Here is a 23017-nt window from a genome sequence, read left to right on the forward strand (position 1 = left end):
ATGCGGTTGAGTGGATGATGCTTCGGTTCTAATTGTGGGGTCTATTATGAACCCTTTACTTGAGCCCGGTGGTATAGCAATCATGTCAATCCGCCGGTTTGACCCTGTCTGAAACAATCCATGTACCTCCTCGTGGAATGTATAGTGCTTTTTTCTCAGGGCTTCGGCAATCATAGATCTTATTCGATGATGTCGTAAATTCTGCAGGGCGTCACTAAGTGGACAGGAACCCAAGACGTGACCAAGTGTTTCAATCTCACTGTGGCAATGCCGACAGTGGTTATTGTCTTGGGACCTTCGATCATTGTCCAAGGTACAACCCAGGTTGTTAACTAACTAAATTTTGTCTGCTGTTCAGTGCTCATCATTTCCAAGGTTACTTTCCTGGGTGCCTTTCATAAGGTCTCAACAGGAAAAGGGAATTTCATTGTAGAGACAAAAGTTAGGAGGTATTTCACCCTGTGTGTTGCTTCTGCACCACTCTGTACTTGAATATTTTTTAAATTTAGTAATACAGAGGAAAGTCATTATCCAAACTAAATGGGGCCAGCTATAGTTCAGATATCCAAACCTAGACGCCACAGAGTACGTCAAATTTAAAAGTTTCTCTTACCATTCATTGCAAAGCAGTACCTTATGTACAGAACACAATGAAATGAAATGAAATGGAATATGGCTTTTAGTGCCGGGAGTGTCCGAGGAAATGTTCGGCACGCGAGATGCAGGTCCTTAGATTTGACTCCCGTAGGCGACCTGCGCGTCGTTATAAGGATGAAATGATGATGAAGACGACACATACACCCAGCCCCCATGTCAGCAGAATTAACCAATTATGGTTAAGATTCTCGACCCTACCGGTAATCGAACCCGGGACCCCCATGACCAAAGGGCAACATGCTAACCATTTAGCCAATGGAGCCGAACACAAAACACAGTACTTACCAGGAATGACACAGTACTTCACTGTATGAAGTAATAATTGATTTTTTATTCTTTTCAGCGGCAAAATTGCTAATGAGAATTTCCAAGAAGGGGATATCATAGGTACCATATTATCTTTGAGAAAGCACAATATTGGTTCCCTTCTCAACTTAATATACTTGCCAACCTTTGAAAAGAAAAAAATCAGGAGATTGGGAAAAATCGTTTTTTCCTGCCATGCGATGCCAATCAGTAAATTAAATTAACTCTTACGTGAAAAACAGCACTGTCTCTGGCTCTATCACATGAACAAACGTACTACTTTCTTAAAACAAAACTGCATTAAGAACTGATCAAAATAAATGAACTTATTAAAGTCACATTGATTGACTTCCTGAACACCAAAACAATCACTACTATAGCAAAACAAAAACGTGAAGCAACACAAGCGAGAAAAAGACTAATTTTTTTAGCACTGTGATATTCATTTTTGATTTTAAAACCACCAATGACAACAAGACTTCTAGTCACACGGCACCTAATTAAGAGATGCAACTTCATCCCACTTTCAGCATGACAGGTTCAGATACTGAAGCAACATCCTGAAATGGCAGAAGTTTTAAAACCTATTTTAAGTTATGTAGACTTATATTCATACGAAACAGTTAACTGATTAGGAGATCGAGAACCAATGTAAAAATTCAGGAGTCTCCCATCCAAATCTGGCCATAGCCAATGTGGTTCATTATTTTATAAGTGGAGTATACAATCTTCCCCTGAATGTGATTGTGGAGAGCTTATCTTATACAATCTATCCACCATATTGTCCACGAGTGCTCAGAGAGGGCGTTTCCTGGATCTGCCCATGGTTTTGTCAACATCTTGCCATAAAGGGGACAATCTTGACTTAAGTATTAAGTATTAATATTGTTTAGGTTTTGTTTCATAGGCGTGTATAGCCATAAGCTAAATAAATGTCTGGCTCCATGGCTAAATGGTTAGCATGCTGGCCTTTGATCACAGGGGTCCCGGGTTCGATTCCCAGCAGGGTTGAAGATTTTTAAACTTAAGTGGTTAATTCCCTTGGCTCGGGGACTGGGTGTTTGTGCTTTCCCCAACATCCCTGCAACTCACACACCACACATAACACTATCCTCCACCACAATAACACGCAGTTACCTACACATGGCATATGCCGCCCACCCTCATCGGAGGGTCTGCCTTGCAAGGGCTGCACTCGGCTAGAAATAGCCACACAAAATTATTATTATTATTATTATTATTATTATTATTATTATTATTATTATTATTATTATTATTATTATTATTATAGCTACACAAATAAATACGCAAACTACTCACCTTGTGCTGCCATTCAAGCTGCCATTGAAGGAACAACTGCTGCTGCTGAAGAAGTAGTTCATAGGATGTTTCAACAGGAGATGCATTGATGGGTGTATTTTTGTGAGCATTTGGTGGTCCCTTGTACTCGTGGAACTTAATGGTTCTTGTTTTCGGTTGCGATTTACTTTTGGACTTCTTACGGTTTTTGTCTTTTCCAGGAGCATCTGTTCGATGTGAGGAGAGAGTAGCGATGGGCGAAGCTTGAGGTGCCGGTCGAGGAGTGATGGCCACAGTGGGCGAGGGGGTGGGAGGCGCGGGAGGGGACGACACGGAGATGGAACTAAGAGGACTCAGACTTGAAGTGGTAGAGCCTAGGCTCATGGGGCTTGGAGCGGGCGCGAGAACGGTTGAGGGTAACGGCGAGACGACGCTGCTGCACAGATCCGCAAACGTCATCGTAGCTGCCTGCGGTCGGGGCTGTTCGCTCGTCGCGGTCGCGGGAGTGGCGGCCCGCTGGAAGACAGGAGGCGCCGACGTCACCACCACGGCACCACCGGTCGTCGGAATGGTCAATGCCACTGTGACTATGCCCGCCGAGGCCGCGGCCGCCTCCAACACGTCCGGCTGTGTCCGCACTTCGGGCAGACTGGTTGCAGGTTGTGTCTGAAGCGGAGACTGGCCTCCCTCTGAACTCTGTGAGTCCTCTTCAAATGTAATATAACGATTTGGATGCTGAGGTTTCGTAACTTGCCCTTCACATGTCGCCTTGAAGGGGATTACACCCTCTGAAAGAGAACATCACAATGAACAGAGAGTGATAAAACAATATCTATTAATGAAATGTTAACCTGATCACCTTGATGAGTTTACTCTTAGGGTTTGTAATCTTTTACCCTCACATCACCAAGCGGTAATTATTTATTTGTATTGTGTATAAAATACGTGATATTAATTTATGTTCTACGAAACCTTTATTTTTATTCTTACTTACAGTACATAGATTTCTAAAGATACTGGGAGGACTTACTAATGAAGATCTGCTGCAGGGGCTTTCTTTTTTCTTTCTACAGAAATAATGTAATTTTCTGACGATTAAATTCATTAGTGTTCTCTGATAATAATACTGTTAGTGCTAATGTTCACCTTAGTGACCTCTTTGTCTTTTCCTCATCTGTTATTGTGAAGACTGAAGATGCAATTCAGGATTTTAAAGATAATATTTTCGTAATACATATCAAAATGTAACAGGAATATGACAGCAACACTTCATGACGACGGTTATTCCTATGAAAAAAAATAGTTAAAAGTTTGGAGGATTATTATTATTATTATTATTATTATTATTATTATTATTATCATTATTATTATTATTATTCAGCCTGTAGACATCTGCAGTTGAATGTAGGCCTCTTCCAATTTCTTCCATGTCCTCTCCTGGCCAGTCTGTATCCAGTTCCTCCCAGAACAACATTGGATGTCGCCATTCCATCTGGCTTGTGGTCGGCTGATGCTTCTCCTTAACTCTGAGTATCCACTGAACTAGAGCTTTGGACCTCTTCTCACCACGACCCACCCACTGCCACTTGAGCCTCGCCAATTACTCCACCATATCTGTGATTCATGTCCTCCACCCGATCTCCTCATTCCGGATTCAGTCTCGTGAGGTGACCCCCAGCATTGTCCACTCCATTGCTCACTGGCAGGCTCTGAGTCTGTCAGCATTTTTCAATGTGACAATTGCAGTTTCAAGCCTACTGGTTGCAACAGGTAGGACGCATGGTATAAACCTTCCTCTTGGCACTCATGGGGATTTTTGAGCCTCACAAGATGCAGGTGAGTTGTCAAAGGCCAACTAGGTCAAGGTCATTCTTCTGGTGATCAAGTTTGATGTTGTGCCCCAGGTGCACACACTCATCAACTTTCTCCATTGTCGATGGTAACTTGAACGTTGCCCAGGCTCATAATTTTAGATTTCTGCAGGATTATTCCGTCCTACAGCTTAGGAAGCTTTCTGAAGTTCTTGCAGCATTGTTTCAAGTTCACCAGCATCACTGCCGAAGAGGACATCAGCGAAGCAAAGGTAGTTTGGATATTTTCCATTGATGTTCATACCTTTTTTTTGTCTTAATGTAGACTCCTGACCACATCTTCAAGTGCCAAGGTGAAATGGGTGAGATAGTATCACTCTGTTTTACACCCCTCTCATAAAAAGTATATTAGAAATATTATAAATGATTATAAAAATACAAATTTACAAATTCGTAGAAACTTTACAGGGGTATTCTGGTTGATAGACAGGAGGTGCTTCAAAAGCTTGGTAATGTGGAGGCTAATCATAGCCAGTTTGAGGCATCAGTCTACACTGAACCTAGAGGGGCACTGTGTGCCCGCGTACATGAAGTACAGTGGAACCTTGGATTGCGAGCATAATTCGTTCCGGCAACATCCTTGTAATCCAAAGCGCTCGTATATCAAAGCAAGTTTTCCCGTAAGAAACAATTGAAACGCGGATGATTCGTCCACGCACAAAAATATGTATTCACATACCATTTCTAAAACAAAATATAAAGTAAAACAAATTAAAGTGCACTTTTCCTTACAACAGAATCATTGTTGGTGTGAGGGAGACGAGAGATGACATGAGAAGAGTTACTGTGTAGCAAGAATTTCACTAACGGAATCACTGCTATCTGTTGGCTCACTGTAATTGTTTTATTTTCGTGCAACTTTAACGAGGAACCTGTCCAATGATTGTTGCTTTTGCCTCTTTTTGAGGATTTCACGAAAATGTGACATTGCATTGTCAATGAACTGATTCATCGCTCGCGCTGCTACAGCCCTATTCGGGTGGTGTTTTTCTACAAAATTTTGCACAGTTTCCCATATCCCGAATCTCAGTTGAAGTGAGAGATTCCATTGATTTTTCCTCCTTCTCTTCCCCGGACGAGATCTCCATAACCTCCTCCTGTTGTTCGCGATACAGGTCCATCAGCTCGTTGGTGGTCAGTTCCTGGCTATGTTCTGCCACCAGCTCATCGCTGAAATAGTGCTTTGGTGTATAGCTTCTTGAAGTTCGAAATGACTTGCTGATCCATAGGCTGGAGAAATGGAGTAGTGTTGGGAGGAGGGAACTTAACCTTAACGAACTTGAATTCCTCCAGTAAGTCGTCCTCAAGCCTCAAGGCCTGGAGGATGAGCAGGAGCATTGTCCATAACCAGCAAGACTTTGAGCAGCAGATTATTTTCTGAAAGGTATTTCTTCACTAGAGGACCAAAGATCTCATTTATTCATTCAACAAACGAACAGGGGAGGGAAAAACATAGGCACGTGTGCTGCTCATATTGCGGAACCTCACTCGCTTATCAAGTTACAAATTATTTAAAATGTTTGCTCGTCTTGCAAAACACTCGTAGACCAAGTTACTCGCATTCCGAGGTTTCACTGTATTTACTTTTAGACTGATAGCATTTAAATGAATTTTGTTGGCAAATTTAATTATTTTAATTAGCTTAAAGAAATGTATAAAGTCAGCTTTACACTAACTGCAGATACGTTATTACAATATAAACCAAATAATCATAGACAGAATAAAAATGTATTATTTTTAGCACACTTATCAAAGACATATTTACAATCTTACAGAAATTACCACTATAATTTACTCAATTTCAGAATCTTCTGACAGTAAAATCTGACATCTTACACCGATATTCACTTTTTTGTTATGACCACCACCTACACTGTTGTGACACTTACTGCATGCAACTGCCAAAGAAATTTAGTCTACTTTAAACTAAATGCAGATAATTTATTATAATATTAACTCAATAAGCACAGAAAGTACAAAAATTTAAGATCTGTTGTGCACTTATTAAAATAATAATTTGGAAATTAGTAGGAATCACATCCAAACATGGGTGGCATTTTGTACACATCATAAGTGGCAAATATTATTTTTATATTTCTTACTAAAAATATATGCAAGTAACAAGAAAAAATGAATTCTGTCACTCTTAGTCCTACAAGGGTTAAGGCAAGAAGCTGAAAGAGCTTACCTTTAACAGCTTTCTCGATAGGTTCCTCTGCATGAAGAATATTCTTCTTAATGAGCTCCAAGGGACCAGGTCGATGAGACAACTGATCGTTGAGCGAATCTGCAAGTCGAGCTTTCTTGAGCATTCGCTGTCGTTCAGCAAGCGATGGATCCACGTGGCCCACATCCACTGTAAAGATACCAAGCCATCAGACACGTCGTCAACCTCTTAAGGATAGCCATGAGTGATTTTTAACTGAAATTCAACTAAAAAAAAGAATGGTTCTGTGCCCTGAAAGAGTATCCACAATTTGCAGGCTTGCCACATATACAGTTTTAGCCAGAACAGTATGGAATTTTCCCATTTTGTTCCACATACAGTGTAAATCAAAGACCATACACCAAAAATGTGTGAATTTTGAAAATGACTGCATGTTGACTGTCATTGTTTTATTTTAAGTGCATTGTCATCAAATGCTTCACAGAGAGAGTTTTCCCTATTATGAATAAAAAATGAGTTATACTCTTATTTCAATTATCGGTACGATGATTGATGAAGAAATTTTCATAAGATAGTATTTTCTGATAAAAGTGTTGAAAATTGTATGTTCAAGTGAAAAATATTAATTTGTTTACATATATCAAAGATTCAAAGCCTAATCATTGTGTTAGCAGTACATATTTGGTGTTACATCACAATATGAACATGAAGAAGGTAACAAAACAACAGTTACATTTTTGATCTGCTTACTTATTGTGGTACCAAGTTAATGTCAATCTCTGAAATCTGGCAACCCTAACACCTTGCTCTACAAGAAACATGTTCATTTTGTTACTCTGAGAAATTTTTAAATGTATGGTGGCAGATTTCATGTAGATGATGAATGGCTATAAAAGGTCCACCAACTTCTATAATGTGGTGGATTTGTTGATATTTTTATATTAATTTCAATCTCTTACTAGACTATGTGTTAGGTTGGCATCGATGTTTATCACAACTGTCTTTCTGTCAAGCTGGCTGGTGGGATCCTCAGACAGCACCACCAAAAATTGTGTGACAAAAGGAAAACCATGAAAACTGATGGCAGCACTATAATGGGGCATACAAGGCATGGTGAGGAACGAAGTGGTTTACCATTGCTTTCCTCACTGGTCCAGACAATGTTATTGCAATAGGACTGGTCCTATAAGTAGCACCTTTTGCAACATCCAGTCGCATTGCCATGCTCGGCACCACTCGTACCTCAGCAGCCTCCATACTGTTAACAACTATAAATTAAGACTGCGACTTGGATGAAAGATATATTTTGCTTTGGCCTGTGCCAAAAGACAACTGCAAAAGTACTACATCCATCAAGAAATAACAACAGACAGGTACAACAATTAATGATGTCAAAAAGAGCAATGAAAGGACCAACCTATGAGTATGAGCAGTTTTAAATGTGGTAAGAAATTTTTTATCTGAATCCTTGTCAAAATTAAATTTATTAATACTCCTCTTCATTCAAAATGTTCTCCAAGTCACAGTTTTAGTGCTAGAAAGTTGGGTTTTAATACAGATGTCCATTGATATACAAAGAATAGAAGTCGTTATGGATCTAGCTGTCAGTTGCAAATAAAGATATGTTTTAATAAGCAAAAAAAGTAACAAGTGTTGTGTGAAAGGGAAGAATAATACATTAAACAATTTTAGCAAAACTGGCAATAATCAATGTAATGTACAAAAAAAATAACTGAACAAGGAACTCTCTGAGAAATGCACAATTAATTTCATAAAACACAAAAAAAAACTCACAAAATACATGAGCAATTTACTCAACATTTTGAAGGTAAGCTTCTGATAGCCATAAATGGCAAAAGTTTCATAGGGATAAGATGAATAGTTTCCAACTTTCAAATCATGGCTAACCTTAATGCAAGTCTCTTTACTCGTAAAATGTATTACCTTCGAGGATATGCTGGCGGACCAATTCCTGGCGATCAGGACGCTGTTGAATTTTCGCCTTCAATAAATCGCCCATTTTAGCACGTTCCAGCTTCTGCCGTTGCTCATGAAATGCAGGAGGTGTTTTCAAAGCTGTGGAGTAATATAATATAAATACAAATCTGTGTAGAATCTCTGCAATAAAAAGGACTATTGCAATATCTGCACATACTGTAGGTAAAACATTTGTTGAGGAAGTGGGGACAGAGGAAGGAGAAGGAACATTCATTTCCATAGATCTGGCAAGCAAAACGAATGAAACAAATGGGGAAATGGAGCTCAGCATAAAAATATAGTACAGATTTTCCATTACTGGTATAAGAAATGGCTGTTGATAAGGTTTCCTACCTTGGGTACCCCAAATGAACCTGGAAAACAAGCACAGATACGAAGAACATGCCAGTTACAACAGGACGTGCAAACACAGACCAGGAACAGATATTGTTTGGGTGGGAACTGCCCGCTACATGTCAAGGCTCGCAATAGCTCACCTATAATAAATTAGTAGTGGCACTCACAATTCTTCTCACTCATAAACACACATTTAAAGTTAAAAACTTCATTATTGTTCCGTATTGAATAGAGAAATAAGATGTACAATATTATAGGTTAGGATCCACCTTTCAATACTCCGTAATAAGATGGTAAAAAGTAGTTACAACCTGTTTAATGGGACCGGTTTCAACCAGATATGTGGATGACACATTTGTTATACTGGATGATAGAGTTTTCAATGCAGCTTCTACTCTTAATAGCCTCAATAAAATTGATCCACATATTAAATTCACTCTTGAAACAGAATCAAACAAATCTATTAATTTTCTAGACATAACAATAAACAGATTACCTTCCTCATTATCATATATGATTTACAGAAAACCCACACATACAGCTAATACCATAAAACAAGACTCTTTTCACCCACAGTCACATAAACGTGCTTCATACAACAGTATGGTTAACCGCGCCTTCAAAATTCCGCTATCAAAGGATAACTTAAATAAAGAACTAAACATCATCCGCTCTATTGCCAAATTTAACGGTTATAATTCTTATTTTATTGAACAAATCATTAACAAATTTAGACACCGCCCTAACACAACACTCTTAAAAGATATTCCCAAACCAGCTGCTTACACCACATTCACATTCAATGCAAATACCTATAGTATAGCTAATGTCTTCAAAAAACATAATACTATGATTTCTTTTCGAACTAATAATAGAAACCTTGAATTATTACATAATTCCCACTCCTTAAATAGAACAAGTGTCTTTTCTAAATCAGGCGTATACCGTTTTAAGTGCCACAACTGTAATTCTTCTTACATAGGTCAAACTGGTCGCAACTTCAAAATTAGGTACTTTGAACACGTTAATGCAATAAAGCACAACAGATTTTCGGCAGTGGGACAACACATACATGACACAAAACATGCTTTCACTACAATAAACCAGGATATTGAAATTCTCAGCACTCTAAATAAAGGCCCTCTCCTAGACATCACCGAAAACTGTTTTATACACCTTGACCAGTTTTTCAATCCAAATCTTAATCTGAATGATATTTCTGAGAAACCCAATCCCCTTTTCGATTTTCTCATCTCCTTTTTAAATAACCTGAAGTCAACAAATAAGGAATCAATCTTTCACAATTTACACAATACCCTCTCATGCCACTTCCCCCTTCCGCAACACCCCCCTTGATCCTCCTCAGTTCTCCCTCTTCTCACCCAAGGGGCTCTGAACTTCGGAGCGTGGGTTGGCGACCACGGGGCCCTTAGCCGAGTCCTGGCATTGCTTCCACTTACTTATGCCAGGCTCCTCACTTTCATCTATCCTGTCCGACCTCCCTTGGTCAACTCTTGTTCCTTTCCGACCCCGACGCTTTTAGGTTTCCGAGGGCTAGGGAGTTTTTCATTTTCACGCCCTTCGTGGCCCTTGTCTTCTTTTGGCTGATATCTTCATTTTTTCGAAGTATCGGATCCCTTCCATTTTTCTTTCCTTCCCACCCTCCATCCCCAGAGGTTCTGAACTTCGGAACGTGGGTTGGCGACCACGGGGGTCCTTAGCTGAGTCCTGGCATTGCTTCCACTTACTTGTGCCAGGCTCCTCACTTTCATCTATCCTGTCCGACCTCCCTTGGTCAACTCTTGTTCCTTTCCGACCCCGACGCTTTTAGGTTTCCGAAGGGCTAGGGAGTTTTTCATTTTCACGCCCTTCGTTGGCCCTTGTCTTCTTTTGGCTGATATCTTCATTTTTCGAAGTATCGGATCCCTTCCATTTTTTCTTTCCTTCCCACCCTCCATCCCCCAGGGGCTCTGAACTTCGGAACGTAGGTTGACGACCACGGGGGCCCTTAGCTGAGTCCTGGCATTGCTTCCACTTACTTGTGCCAGGCTCCTCACTTTCATCTATCCTGTCCGACCTCCCTTGGTCAACTCTTGTTCCTTTCTGACCCCGACGCTATTAGTTTTCCGAGGGCTAGGGAGTCTTTCATTTTCACGCCCTTCGTGGCCCTTGTCTTCCTTTGGCTGATATCTTCATTTTTCGAAGTATCGGATCCCTTCCATTTTTTCTTTCCTTCCCATCCTCCATCCCCCAGGGGCTCTGAACTTCAGAACGTGGGTTGGCGACCACGGGGCCCTTAGCTGAGTCCTGGCATTGCTTCCACTTACTTGTGCCAGGCTCCTCACTTTCATCTATCCTGTCCGACCTCCCTTGGTCAATTCTTGTTCTTTTCCGACCCCGATGCTATTAGGTTTGCGAGGGCTAGGGAGTCTTTCATTTTCACGCCCTTCGTGGCCCTTGTCTTCCTTTAACCGATATCTTCATTTTTCGAAGTGTCGGTTCTTTTTCTTTTTTCTTCGAATTAGTATTATATTAAGGATTGTTGCCCAATTGTATTTCCTCTAATAACAATAACCACCACCACCACCACCACCATCACCACCCTCTAATTAACGCCCCCCCTTTCTCTATTTATCATTTCTTTATCAATTACTACGGCAAGTTGTTTCGAGTTGAACCTCGTATTTCTTTCATTATTTCTTCCTATTTTTTAAATATATTTTTTATTTGGCTTTATTCTTTTTTAACGTTTTAAATTATTTTATAAAACCTATATATCCACTTTGAAATTTGACGAAATTAAATCCTACACTGTTTTCCTAGGACTTCATTCACGTCACCTTTTGCTCTTCGGCCGGAGAAACAAATGCCTACAAGACCTGCCTAGCAACGACTTTACATAAGCGAATATTTGACCTGCTTATGAACTTCAGCTATATTTGTTTTCGGCGCAAGATAGTGATGTTCTGTTTACTCTCTTGACTGTGATTATTGTGTTTTGAACATTTACTGAATTGCTACGTTATGATACAATGTTAATTTTTTGCCTGTATTCAATGTGCTAGTTGTTTTAAGATCTTCGCAAATTGGCTGATGATGACACTTAAAATGTGTTGAAACCGGTCCCATTAAACAGGTTGTAACTACTTTTTACCATCTTATTACGGAGTATTGAAAGGTGGATCCTAACCTATAATATTGTACATCATAAACACACATCTCGTCATATCAGGAAGAGGGATCAATGTTTTTCAGAATTGTACTAAAGCGACAGGTTGCATACGACTAGATCACAAGGGGCAGGTGGGACAATGACTGACTCGATATGTCACCTATTTGTTCCTTTCGATTACTTACGAGTATAATGGACCTGTTGGGTTCCTTTTCCTTTCTTTGTGTTTATCTTGCATTCCTATTCTCTCACCACCTGTATTCATCTTTATTCCCTTTAGTCTCTTCCCTTTCCCTGTCTCTAACTACTTCTGCTACACTTCTCACATCAGGACTGAAGAGCTGTCAAGAAAGCTCATCAATGAATGCAAAGCCTACCCTGTTGATGAGCTGGGAAAACAGGACAACTTGGTAACCATCTTCTCTTGAATCAAATCAGCAGAAATCCAGAAGAGATTCGATCCTTCAAAGAATTAAGAATATTGACAAAAGAAAGGGAAGGGCCGTGAAGGGCATGAAAATGAAAGATTCCCTAGGTCTTGAAAATGTAATACTTTTGGAATCAGAGGAGAACAAGCATTGACAAAGGGAGGTCAGACAGAAAAGATGAAAGCGAGGAGCATGACACAAGTGGAAGCAATGCTAGACTCAGCTAGGGAACTCAAGCTCCCAAGTTGGGTGCCCTCAGGTCTCCTTTCAGTCACCTCATATGACAAGCAGGGAATATCAAACATGTAATCTACTGCCACACAGGAGAGCAGAAATGGAAGTATAAAAACTGTAACTGATGAGAAGGGTCCCTTCTACATGAAGACAGCAATGTATGAAGATGTGGAGATTGTCCTTGTTCTTTTATGTTTTCATGTTTGTCCTCATCTCCTCTTTCTACTGCTTCCTCTTCCCAAATCATCTCTTATTATGTTTACTCTATTATGTGTTCCTATTCACATTTCTATCTTTCCTATATATGACTAGATTTGACACTTGTTTGTTCCTTTCCATTATTTATTTGTATTTGCATGCTGTATCATTAGTCATATGCTAAATAAAATTATTATTATTATTATTATTATTATTATTATTATTATTATTATTATTATTATTATTATACGTTAATCTAAACAATCACAGTGAAAAAGCTCTTAGTAAAACATGTATGGATAATTATAATGTAACTAGATTATACCTTAATTCTGTTATTAATTAAATATTTTCTTCTTCGGGTATTTTCCAGTTTTATTTATTAGTGCTAGTTCTCAATGACTGAAAACTTCAAAGTTACTTATTAGCCCTGACCTACTACTTGTTTTACGTTGCACTGATACAAACAGGTCTTACAGCAATGATGGGATAGGACGGCTAGGACTGGGAGAGAAGCAACCATAGCCTTAATTAAGGTACCACAGAAAACCATTTTCAAAGCCGGCAACATCGAATCGACCCTCTCTCGCATGCAGGCTCACAGCTACATATCCAAAACCATATCGCCAACTGGTTCGGTAGCCCTGATCTATCACCATTTGACTTTCATATCTTTGGTCCATTGAAAAATACATTGAACGGTTGGTGCTTATAGTCAGATAATGAAATCATGGACAGTGGTTGCAACTGGTTCAAACCTCAACCAAAGGTGTTCTATGAGGAGGATATTCACTGCTTAGTGAAACAGTGGGACAAGTGCTTGTGTATCTTTGGAGATAACTTCTGAAATTAATCCTGCTGATTTCATTCTGTGACTGCTGTTCTGTTTTCATTTGACCTGCCCTTATGGATAAATAATACTGACTGGCAGATGAACTGTTAACTGAATGTTCATACTATTGTATTGTAAAAAGGCACTATCAGTACATACTGCAGTGAAATTGATTAATATTTTATTTTTCTTTAGGACTGTAAATATATTAGGATAATACCAGGTGAAATAGAATAGTGGGGTGCCTGAGTAATATGCTTAATAACGTGTAGGAAGCAAGTTCATACCAGTGGTGTTATTACTTCATCCACTTCATATTTAGATTTTGATTATGATGTCCAAGAAACAAGAAAAATCCGCTTCATCTACTTCATATTTAGATTTTGATTGTGATGTCCAAGAAATAAGAAAAATCTGCAAGAACTCCAAAATGGAAAGCAATGCAATCCAGTCTACAAAGCTCACTTTTGGACACAATCATTAACATGTACAAGGAATTGAAAAAAGAAGATATAAACCAATGCGAAGCAGCAATCATAACAAGAGGTACTAGGCTCGTACCGTAAAGAATTTTAACCTTGTTTCTATGCTAAGTTTCTGACATAATGTGAATCAGACAAAACTGAACTTCCGTGATTAACCTAACCTGACAGGAGCTCATTGTTCAATATTTGGCTTCATGATCATGATGGTATTCTAAATCTGAAGATTTTTTTTTTTTTTTTTTTTTTGCTAGTGGCTTTACGTCGCACCAACACAGATAAGTCTTATGGCAACGATGGGATAGGAAAGACCTAGGAGTTGGAAGGTAGCCGACAGTGGGATTCAAACCCACTATCTCCTGGATGCAATAAGACTTTTTTTAATGATATAATCAGAAAAGAGAATCTCCATTGCTGCTACTTGCATTGAGATTGTTTTAGTAATGTTTAGTGATAGTTAAGTTGACATTAATGATTAACCTTACTTAGGGTAAGAACATAGTGAACACAGTGGTGCTATTAGACACTATGCAGTCTGGCTGTGCACTGCAGACAAATTTTTCCTTGGATTAATGTGACAAAGATGAAGTTATTTTATTAGGAAAACTGGCTTCAAAAAACTGTTCCAAGTTAAAAAATCGTGTTCTTGAGAATATCGCATTCCTCCCATAAACAAAGAGAGGACTGATTGTGGTGAATATCATCATCATTTTACTACTCTACAAAACTAAAAACTGTATTGCTGCCCAAGTTTATCTAACGATCCCACATGGAGACCTTGGAAAAATTGTCATGAAAATCGAATTCTGCATGGAGAGGGGCTGGTAGTCACTTTAACATAAATAAAATTCACATTACTTCCATGAAGGATCAATGTTTAGTTATTGTTAATCTATTTTATACTTTAATTAATCTATTTTATATTTAAATTGTTTAGTTTTATGAATGTATTTGGTGTTTGTAATGGGTTTATTTATTAGTTTATTTCTGGCAGTCATTAGATCTACATATTCATTTTATTTACTTGCTATGTAACTCATTGAAGTGAAATACACACAGTGAATGCATGAATGACGTTACAGACTAACAGTGTATTTAAACTTTCTGTCTCGTCGCCATAAGACCTATCTGTGTCGGTGCGACGTAAAGCCCCTAGCAAAAAAAAAAAACTTTCTGTCAAGGTTTCTTACAACTGCAGTTTCATGTTAGCACCTCGCTGCAAGTGGAAAGAATGACTGGACTCATTACCTACCTAGTATGTATAGATTATTCTATACTTTTATCTCCCACCCCCAGCTTACCCACCTAGCTTACCTGCTAGTCTAACTGTGTCACTTGCGTTCTTACCGATACGGCTGCCATATACTGTATGCTTTTTAAGGACTAAACTTACATACTGTGAGCTAAGAAGAGCATATAACTTACGCGGCATGATTCCTTGAGCCACTAGCTGGTTGATGGGCCGCCTCAGCATCAGCTTCACCTTCAGTGCTGCAAGACAAACATCAACTACTGTGATTACTTGGCATACTCAACATTATAGAAACAGTGAGTCACAATTGTACTGGTTAATTAATCTAAAATAAAAGTAAATATTCTTGAAGCCAATCAATACTAATTAATTTACTCAAGTACAAATGTTACACATTGTTTAAAGGCTTCTTCAGTGTGTAATTATTTTGATCAATATCATAAAATATCATGAAACTTATACATTAGTATAGCTCAGTCATACATAAAGAACACTGTACAGGAGGCTGCTTGCAACCACCGGCCTATGCAGTGGTCTCCACGGTATGCACTAGCCATGTGTCTTGGTAGGTGTGCTATTTACCAACTGATGAACCCAACTTAGCACACTGGGGCAAAACGCTGGCAACCAGGAATGAGTTAGCTGGAAAATCTATAATGTCCAATAACCGACCAACGATATTGGTATTATAGATTTTCTCAATGCCTTTGCTGGCAAGATGTAGTGTTTACAGTGCACTATGTCTTCTGGTATGGGCTATATCAAATTTGTTACTTTCATTGATCTGTCTCAGTCTCATCCTTGGCTTTGACAATATGAAAGTGACTGAGGTATGAGTGATGCTAGTAATACCATTGCTTATGCAGCCAGTCCCTGTTATGAATGGTGTGAAAATATAGCTCATAGGGTCAGTTGGTGCACACATTTCAGTGGGCTTGGCAGACTGATATGTAATAGCAACTGCTGGCTCGGTGAGGAAAGCAACGGGAAACTAGCTCACTCCTCATTTCCCTAGTACGCCTCTTCAGTGATGCCTAGGCTATTTATGACAGCTGTTGGCGGAGCTGCAGAGGACCAAACCAGCCTTCGGGCTGAATACCCAACATACATACAAATTTTCTCAATCAGGACAAATATTTCAGATTCCCTATAGGAATCAACATCTATATCACCTAAAATATAAGTCAAGGAGAACCAAAGTTAATTTAACAGAGAGACTGCTCAAAAGGGCATAATCAAACTTTTTTTTTTTTCTGCACTCTTGAACAGTAGGGATTTTCACATTCATTAGTTTGACATGGTGTTGATGGCATTCTGGAGCAGCACATCTGGACACTTATTTTTAATTCTGCCCAACACTGCAAAGCCATCTGTCTACATTGTGGTGTTCTCTTCCTTACTCAATTGAAAGTATCGGCAGCAGTCTTGTTCTTATCATGCTAAAAATCATTAGTTCTATTAGAATTTCTATTAATGTCCATTTTTTCATTAGTGCCATTCAGTTAGTCTGCAAACAGCTATAAACAATAAATACTCTCAAAAAGGATTGCTGTTTCATCTGCTTATCATAGTATGATTTCAATTTCTCTCTTAACTCTTCCACTTCTGTATCTGTTAGTGTTTTATAGAAAATAGTATTGGCAGACAGGCTGAACAAGAAAGAGAAAAAACACACAGACTTGCCCGATGACATAAAATTAGACAGATAATGAAAAGTCTTCAAACTTTCCAACTTAGATCCAAATAACCTTCTCCAGACCAGGGCTGACCATGCCACTGCCCAGAGCAGCAAAATATTAAAACATGAACAGTAAATACATGATTTACAATAGATGGATTAAACTGGGCAATGGAAGAATGAAGAATTTTTTTCATTGCAATGAAGGAACTGTAAAATGTGATGCCTTGTTGGTTGCCACCTTTTGCCAAACAAAATAAGGGACTTGTTATAGAAATAACGAACAGTGCTGATTGAGAAGATTAAATTACCTCATTTGTTCCAGATGTATACATTTTTAAAACACCAGCATCAGATGTTATCATAGTATGAAATTCTTGATGACACATTTTGGTGTTTATTTTAATCAGAATTTCACTCTTTATAGGGACAGTGAGCATATATCTCTCACATCTGTCCACTTGTTTACCTTCATGCAGAATACACATTCAATAAATGCATGTGAACCAGGAACACAGAGCACTATTTCCATAAGAGTTTATGCACTTCATAATACTTTGTTAACACTTTTAACAACTTCTGTGACACATCTTCACTATTTTCCAGACCGTCCAAAAGGACGTCTCCAAAAGTGCAGAACCCTTCATAGAACTCTTCCATATCAATCTCCTCGCTTAAGTAGCATTTGACTGCAACTTCCAGGCAAGAAAAATTAATGTTTTTCTTTAAACTGAATATTTCTAGCTTTGCAGCAACGTTGTCTCTAGAGAAATTATAGGACTGGAGAGAGATTTTACAGTTTCATCATAAAATTGCATGAAAGTTTCCTCTAATTTTCTCCCTTTTTGAATCACTTTCTTAAATTTTGTTACTGAAGAATAAGGGACAAAAACAGATAGTAAGGGTCATTTTTGCCTGAAATATGGGACACTTCGTGTAATACAGGACAGGTGGCAACCATAATCAAGTTTATTTCTTGCTGGTGGCATATCCTTCTTTCATAAACAAGGTTATGCCATAAGCTGGGAATACCACACCTACTCACATCGATGACTAGTTTTTCTGTATAGATATGTGCGATATAAGAGATTTGGTTTACAAGTTGCTTTAAGCCACACAGACACACAGATAGGTCTTCTGGCGACGATGGGATAGGAAAGAGCTAGGAGAGGGAAGGAAGCAATTGTGGCATTAAGGTACAGCCCCAGCATTAGCCTGGCGTGAAAATGGTGAAACCACGGAAAACCATCTTCAGGGCTGTAAACTGTGGGAATCGAACCCACCATCTCCCGAACGCAAGCTTACAGCTACGCGACCCTAACCGCCGGCCAATTCGCTCAGTTCCACTGTTTATCCCAAGAAATCGAGATTCTACTACCGCTAAAATCTCATTTGTAATTTATAGGTCATTTCTGGGGCAATAATTTTAGTAAAATCTCCCTGTCACTCATTGAATTCAAGAACGAAACCAAGTCATATTTCACCGGTTGTAAAAGTGTCCACTTTCTCAAAGTTTTGCTGTGGAATTTTGTTTTGTAACATGACAGGCACAGTTGGATTCAGAGTGTGGAACCCTCCATCACTCCCATTCTGGCCGAGTCTTCTGTACGAAATATCCTATTCTTTCGTTGTACTCAAATGGCTTAAAAGTGTTTGGCCGCTAATCACATTCAGTCTGTAACAAGTAAACCGCAATACTAAAAAAACCGAAGGCGACTTGTTTGAAATGTGAGCACTAAAACACTAAGACTTGAATGACCGAGCTCGACAGCTGCAGTCTCTTAAGTGTGGCCAGTATCCAGTATTCGGGAGATAGTGGGTTCGAACCCCACTGTCGGCAACCCTGAAGATGGTTTTCCGTGGTTTCCCATTTTCACACCAGGCAAATGCTGGGGCTGTACCTTAATTAAGGCCACGGCCGCTTCCTTCCCACTCCTAGCCCCTTCCTGTCCCATCGTCGCCGTAAGACCTATCTGTGTCGGTGCGACGTAAAGCAACTAGCAAAAAACTAGCAAAGACTGTTCAATTATGATACCGAAGGAATAATAATTCGTTATTACTACAACGAGGGAAAGATCATTTATTACAAGTGTTTTTGATAGAAACTTCGTTATGAATATAACGCGGAACTTAAGACGAGTTGCATATAAGTAATGAGATTTGCATTATTTCTGATATTTCACACGTTTGTGAAATGACTAAGTGGTTTGATATAAGACAGTTCAGATGTATAGTACGTTATTCCAGGGTGAGGCTCAACTTGACGATTCCAGCAAGATTTTTTAATAAATATTTTTAATTCAGGAGGTCAAATGAACAGCATCCCTGTTTGACATATGCAAAGCTTGGATAGGATAAACCATAAGAGACTACTGACGAAAATGACGGCTATTGGACTAAGCAACCGAGTGATTGAATAAGTGGTTGAATTTCTAGAAAATAGAACTCAGAGAATTAGCATTATATGAGCCTGTAATGATACAGAGGGGGTCCACAAGGCAGTATTATTAGACCTTAATGTTTTCTTGTACATATAAATGGCATACGAGTAAAGAAACGGAATCACAGGTAACGCTTTCTGAGGATTATGTTATATAAAGTATACAGGATTGTGGGCTACTGCGAAAAGATCTGGATAATGTTTTGAAATGAACAGCAGGCAATGGCATGATGTTAAACGGGGTGAAAAGGCATGCTGTAAGTTTCATAAAGAGGAAAATTAAGTCCTCTGGGTTTTACAGTGTTGATGGAGTGGAAGTATCTCATGGGTATCACTAAGTACCTAGGTGATAATATAAGGAAAGGTCTTATTTGGGGTAATCACATTAACTGTATTGTTCATGTGGTTACGAGGGTATTTAGGGGTTGTAATAAGAATGTGAAAGAGGGGCGTATGAGACCCCAATTAGAGTATGGTTCCGGTATATGGCACCTCACCCTTTCCAGAACTGGTAAAGATAATTTCCAACAAAACAGTGGTGTTACGAAAATGTTGCAAATCTTTGACTGGGGAGGCTTAGGAGTAAGGAGACGTGCTGCTCGACTAAGTGGTACCGTACGGTACGAGCTGCCAGCGGAGGCATGGCTTGGAATGACAATAATACATGAATCGGCTTGAATGGAGTTTTCAAAAGTAGGAAAGATCATAATATGAAGACACAGTTGTAGTTCAAGAGGAAAAATGGAGCAAATGTTCGTTTATAGGAAGATGAATTAAGGATGGCAATAATTTACCAAGGGAGATGTTCGATAAATTTCCAACGTCTTTGAAATCATTTTAAAAAGGACTAGGTAAACAACTGATGGGGAATCTGGCACCTAAGAGATAACCCTAAATGCAGATCAGTGGTACCTGAGATAAACACATACTGATTTAAGTAGATTTTCTCGCATTTCTTATTCTGTTCTATTAGGATGAGAAAACGAAATGTAGTAGTTAATAATACGTATATTCAAGATTGTTAACTTTAAACATGCTTTACTCGTGAATATTTTCATTTTTTATTTACTATTTTGTGGTGGAGGCCCCAAGGTTAAAGCCTAGTCAACCTACTCCTGAATCTGGCCCCGACTGATGACAGACATAGAATGAAAATGATTAAAGATCAGTGATACAGGTACTTACCTATGTTGTTCGACTAAAATCCAAGTGTTTGTTGCAATCGGCACATGAAGTTAAACTGTAGATAGCTGAAGATGACATAACTGTATAACGTTTACGGTCAATTCTTTCTGTTAAGGTAAAAGACGAATCTGGACTTGTGAAGTCTTGAATACAGCACTCCTTTCGCGGCACAAAATTAGCCGAGTAATGTAAACGAAAAACATTTCGCACTCCTACACCACACAAGAGTACAATTTCATGAATTTTCGATGAAGAAATAGTAATCGAAATGTCACGCCGAGACGACTAAATCACAAGAGCACTGGTCTTCTTCTTCCTAATACTTAGCATATTACAGCACTTTTCAGCGCTAACTATTCACTATGTCTGAACTCGGTGAAGACGTTATTCCATTAACAAAATTGTGCGAGTTGTTGATGGTGGTGATTTCTCCCATGTGAGTTCACGTCGCAGACTACACTACTGTCAACAATGTGCACTGACAGAGTGCGGGTGGATGGACACAGGTGATCAGTATCCAAGACGCGTACACACTCGGCCGGAAGCCCGCCGCCGGGTCCCAGCCCTCTGTTCTGTCATATGGAGCACCAGTCACATACAACGAACAACATTTCCCGTCCGGAACAAGCTTCTAACTCACTACACGTCAAGACACAGGTCGATTATCAACATTTTAACATTAGTTTTCCCTCTCACATGAAAGTGCATGAAGTTCTCGCTTAGGACCGTGATGAAACTTTCACATATTAAAGAAATAGTCAAGACGAGCATGTTTGAGAAATGGTAGATTTCGTAACCTATGCTAAAGTAAACATGGTTGTACGAAATTCACCATTCGAAGGCCTGGCTAATAGAGAGAACGTACATTTCTGAATAGTTATCTCGATACATTTTTTCCAGAGGACAATTTTAATTCATTTTTATACAATATTATACATTTACAACTGTATTTATACTCTTCCTCTTTGGGTTTGTAACAAAAATAAAAGAACGAAAATTTTAAAAAATGTTTACAAAAATGAGTATGTAAATTTATGATGTTTTTATTTTGTGTATATTTAAATTATAATTATGCAAAAGGGACGCGTTTTTATATACCTTACTGTTAGTTGTAACATAACTGATGCCTTGGCTTGCAGACCTCTGCATACTATAAATGTGGATCAGATAATAAAACAAATAAACAACTTCGAAGGAGTGTATTGTACGTTCACTCCAGATCATGATAATAGACTGTCACAAAGCAGTGTTGAAAATACAGCTGTTCCTCACACCATGAACACACAATAAATGCACTGTGTTCACATTCTGGAAATAAACTTGCCTGGAGGCTGATTTCCGCAGTACATTTTGAAACACGTCTTTATTTGCACGTGGTAAAAATCAGGATGGTGTCGTAAATTCACATTCTCACAGCGGTGGACGAACACACTTGTCGAACTGCCAATGTATTAGGAAACGTATTTAAAATATGTCTTGGTTTTCTAATTACCCTTAGATACGCTTGTGACACGTAAGACTTCACCATACTTTCTTATACACATATCTCTTTCAATTCTGCGAGTTTGATCAAACTGGTACACTGAAACTTCATGCACTTGGCTTGACCGTCTTTCTTGACACAAGATTTGACTTGATCTACGTATATATATTTTGTTCATGCAATGAACGTAGTTGATGATCTGGCCTTTCTCCCTGGTGGACCCAACGGGTGCCTTCGTGAGAACGTGGTCAACGAACAGAACACCCATCCAAGGCGAGGTCCTAACCACCGTCTAAACGCACTCAGCGATCCCGCTCTGATATCAAATTGTTTGGAAACACTATCAACGATGATACCTCTAACACATCTCAGCAACCAAACGGAAAGCGCCGGGCCCCTTCCTTGTTGACCAACCTCACTGCTATCAGCAGCCGCAAATCCACGTCCGCCTCCTGTGCATGGACGGAATGATCTACGTACAAAAGCAGATCATTTATTCTTAAGTTGCACGACTGGGGCGAAAAAACGTGCGGCGGCTATGTCGGAGTCATTGCGCAGAGCTTAGGTTTAGTGACATTTATAAATCACACTACAGTATTTTCAACCTAATCATTTCGAGTGTTCTTCAGAGACTGGACGCGAGCAGTAACACTCGGCCGTCCCGGCTTCATAAAGGCTTTCTCATGCTCAGTGTCGCAACATTGAGGGCTTGCTCGATCCTCATTCTGAACTCTGGACAGGAATCCGGCAGTTCACGCTTACTACGTAGTATTTTAACGCCTATTTTAACGACACAGAAATATTAAAAACCTAAATATTTTTATATATTCACATTCAGTAAAATAGGTGTGTACAGCGTGTTCATGCAGACAAAATCTCATTTTCAGAATAGAGTGTTTAATGTTACATTAAAATAGGACTGTCGGTATACTGTACCTCTGTATCGTTTATTTACGTCGATCTTGCTAGCCGGATTCAATACGATACTCAATACTACAG

The 23017-nt window shown here is 39.1% G+C and overlaps 1 protein-coding gene across 9 annotated transcripts in view; it reads right to left on the minus strand.

Annotated features, from left to right (window-relative positions):
* The window catches only part of Mrtf (Myocardin-related transcription factor), an 814655-nt gene that overhangs the window by 45261 nt on the left and 746377 nt on the right, over positions 1 to 23017 (minus strand). For all 9 annotated transcript variants that reach the window (XM_067147011.2, XM_068227571.1, XM_067147015.2 and 6 more), the window contains 4 exons: positions 15406 to 15471; positions 8245 to 8376; positions 6322 to 6489; positions 2284 to 3050 (listed from right to left, as the gene is read on the minus strand). In XM_067147011.2, the coding sequence (XP_067003112.2) occupies positions 2284 to 3050; positions 6322 to 6489; positions 8245 to 8376; positions 15406 to 15471 (1133 nt within the window). The remainder of the gene's footprint in view (positions 1 to 2283; positions 3051 to 6321; positions 6490 to 8244; positions 8377 to 15405; positions 15472 to 23017) is intronic.

Source organism: Anabrus simplex, chromosome 5, assembly GCF_040414725.1.
Source record: "Anabrus simplex isolate iqAnaSimp1 chromosome 5, ASM4041472v1, whole genome shotgun sequence".
NCBI lineage: Eukaryota > Metazoa > Arthropoda > Insecta > Orthoptera > Tettigoniidae > Anabrus > Anabrus simplex.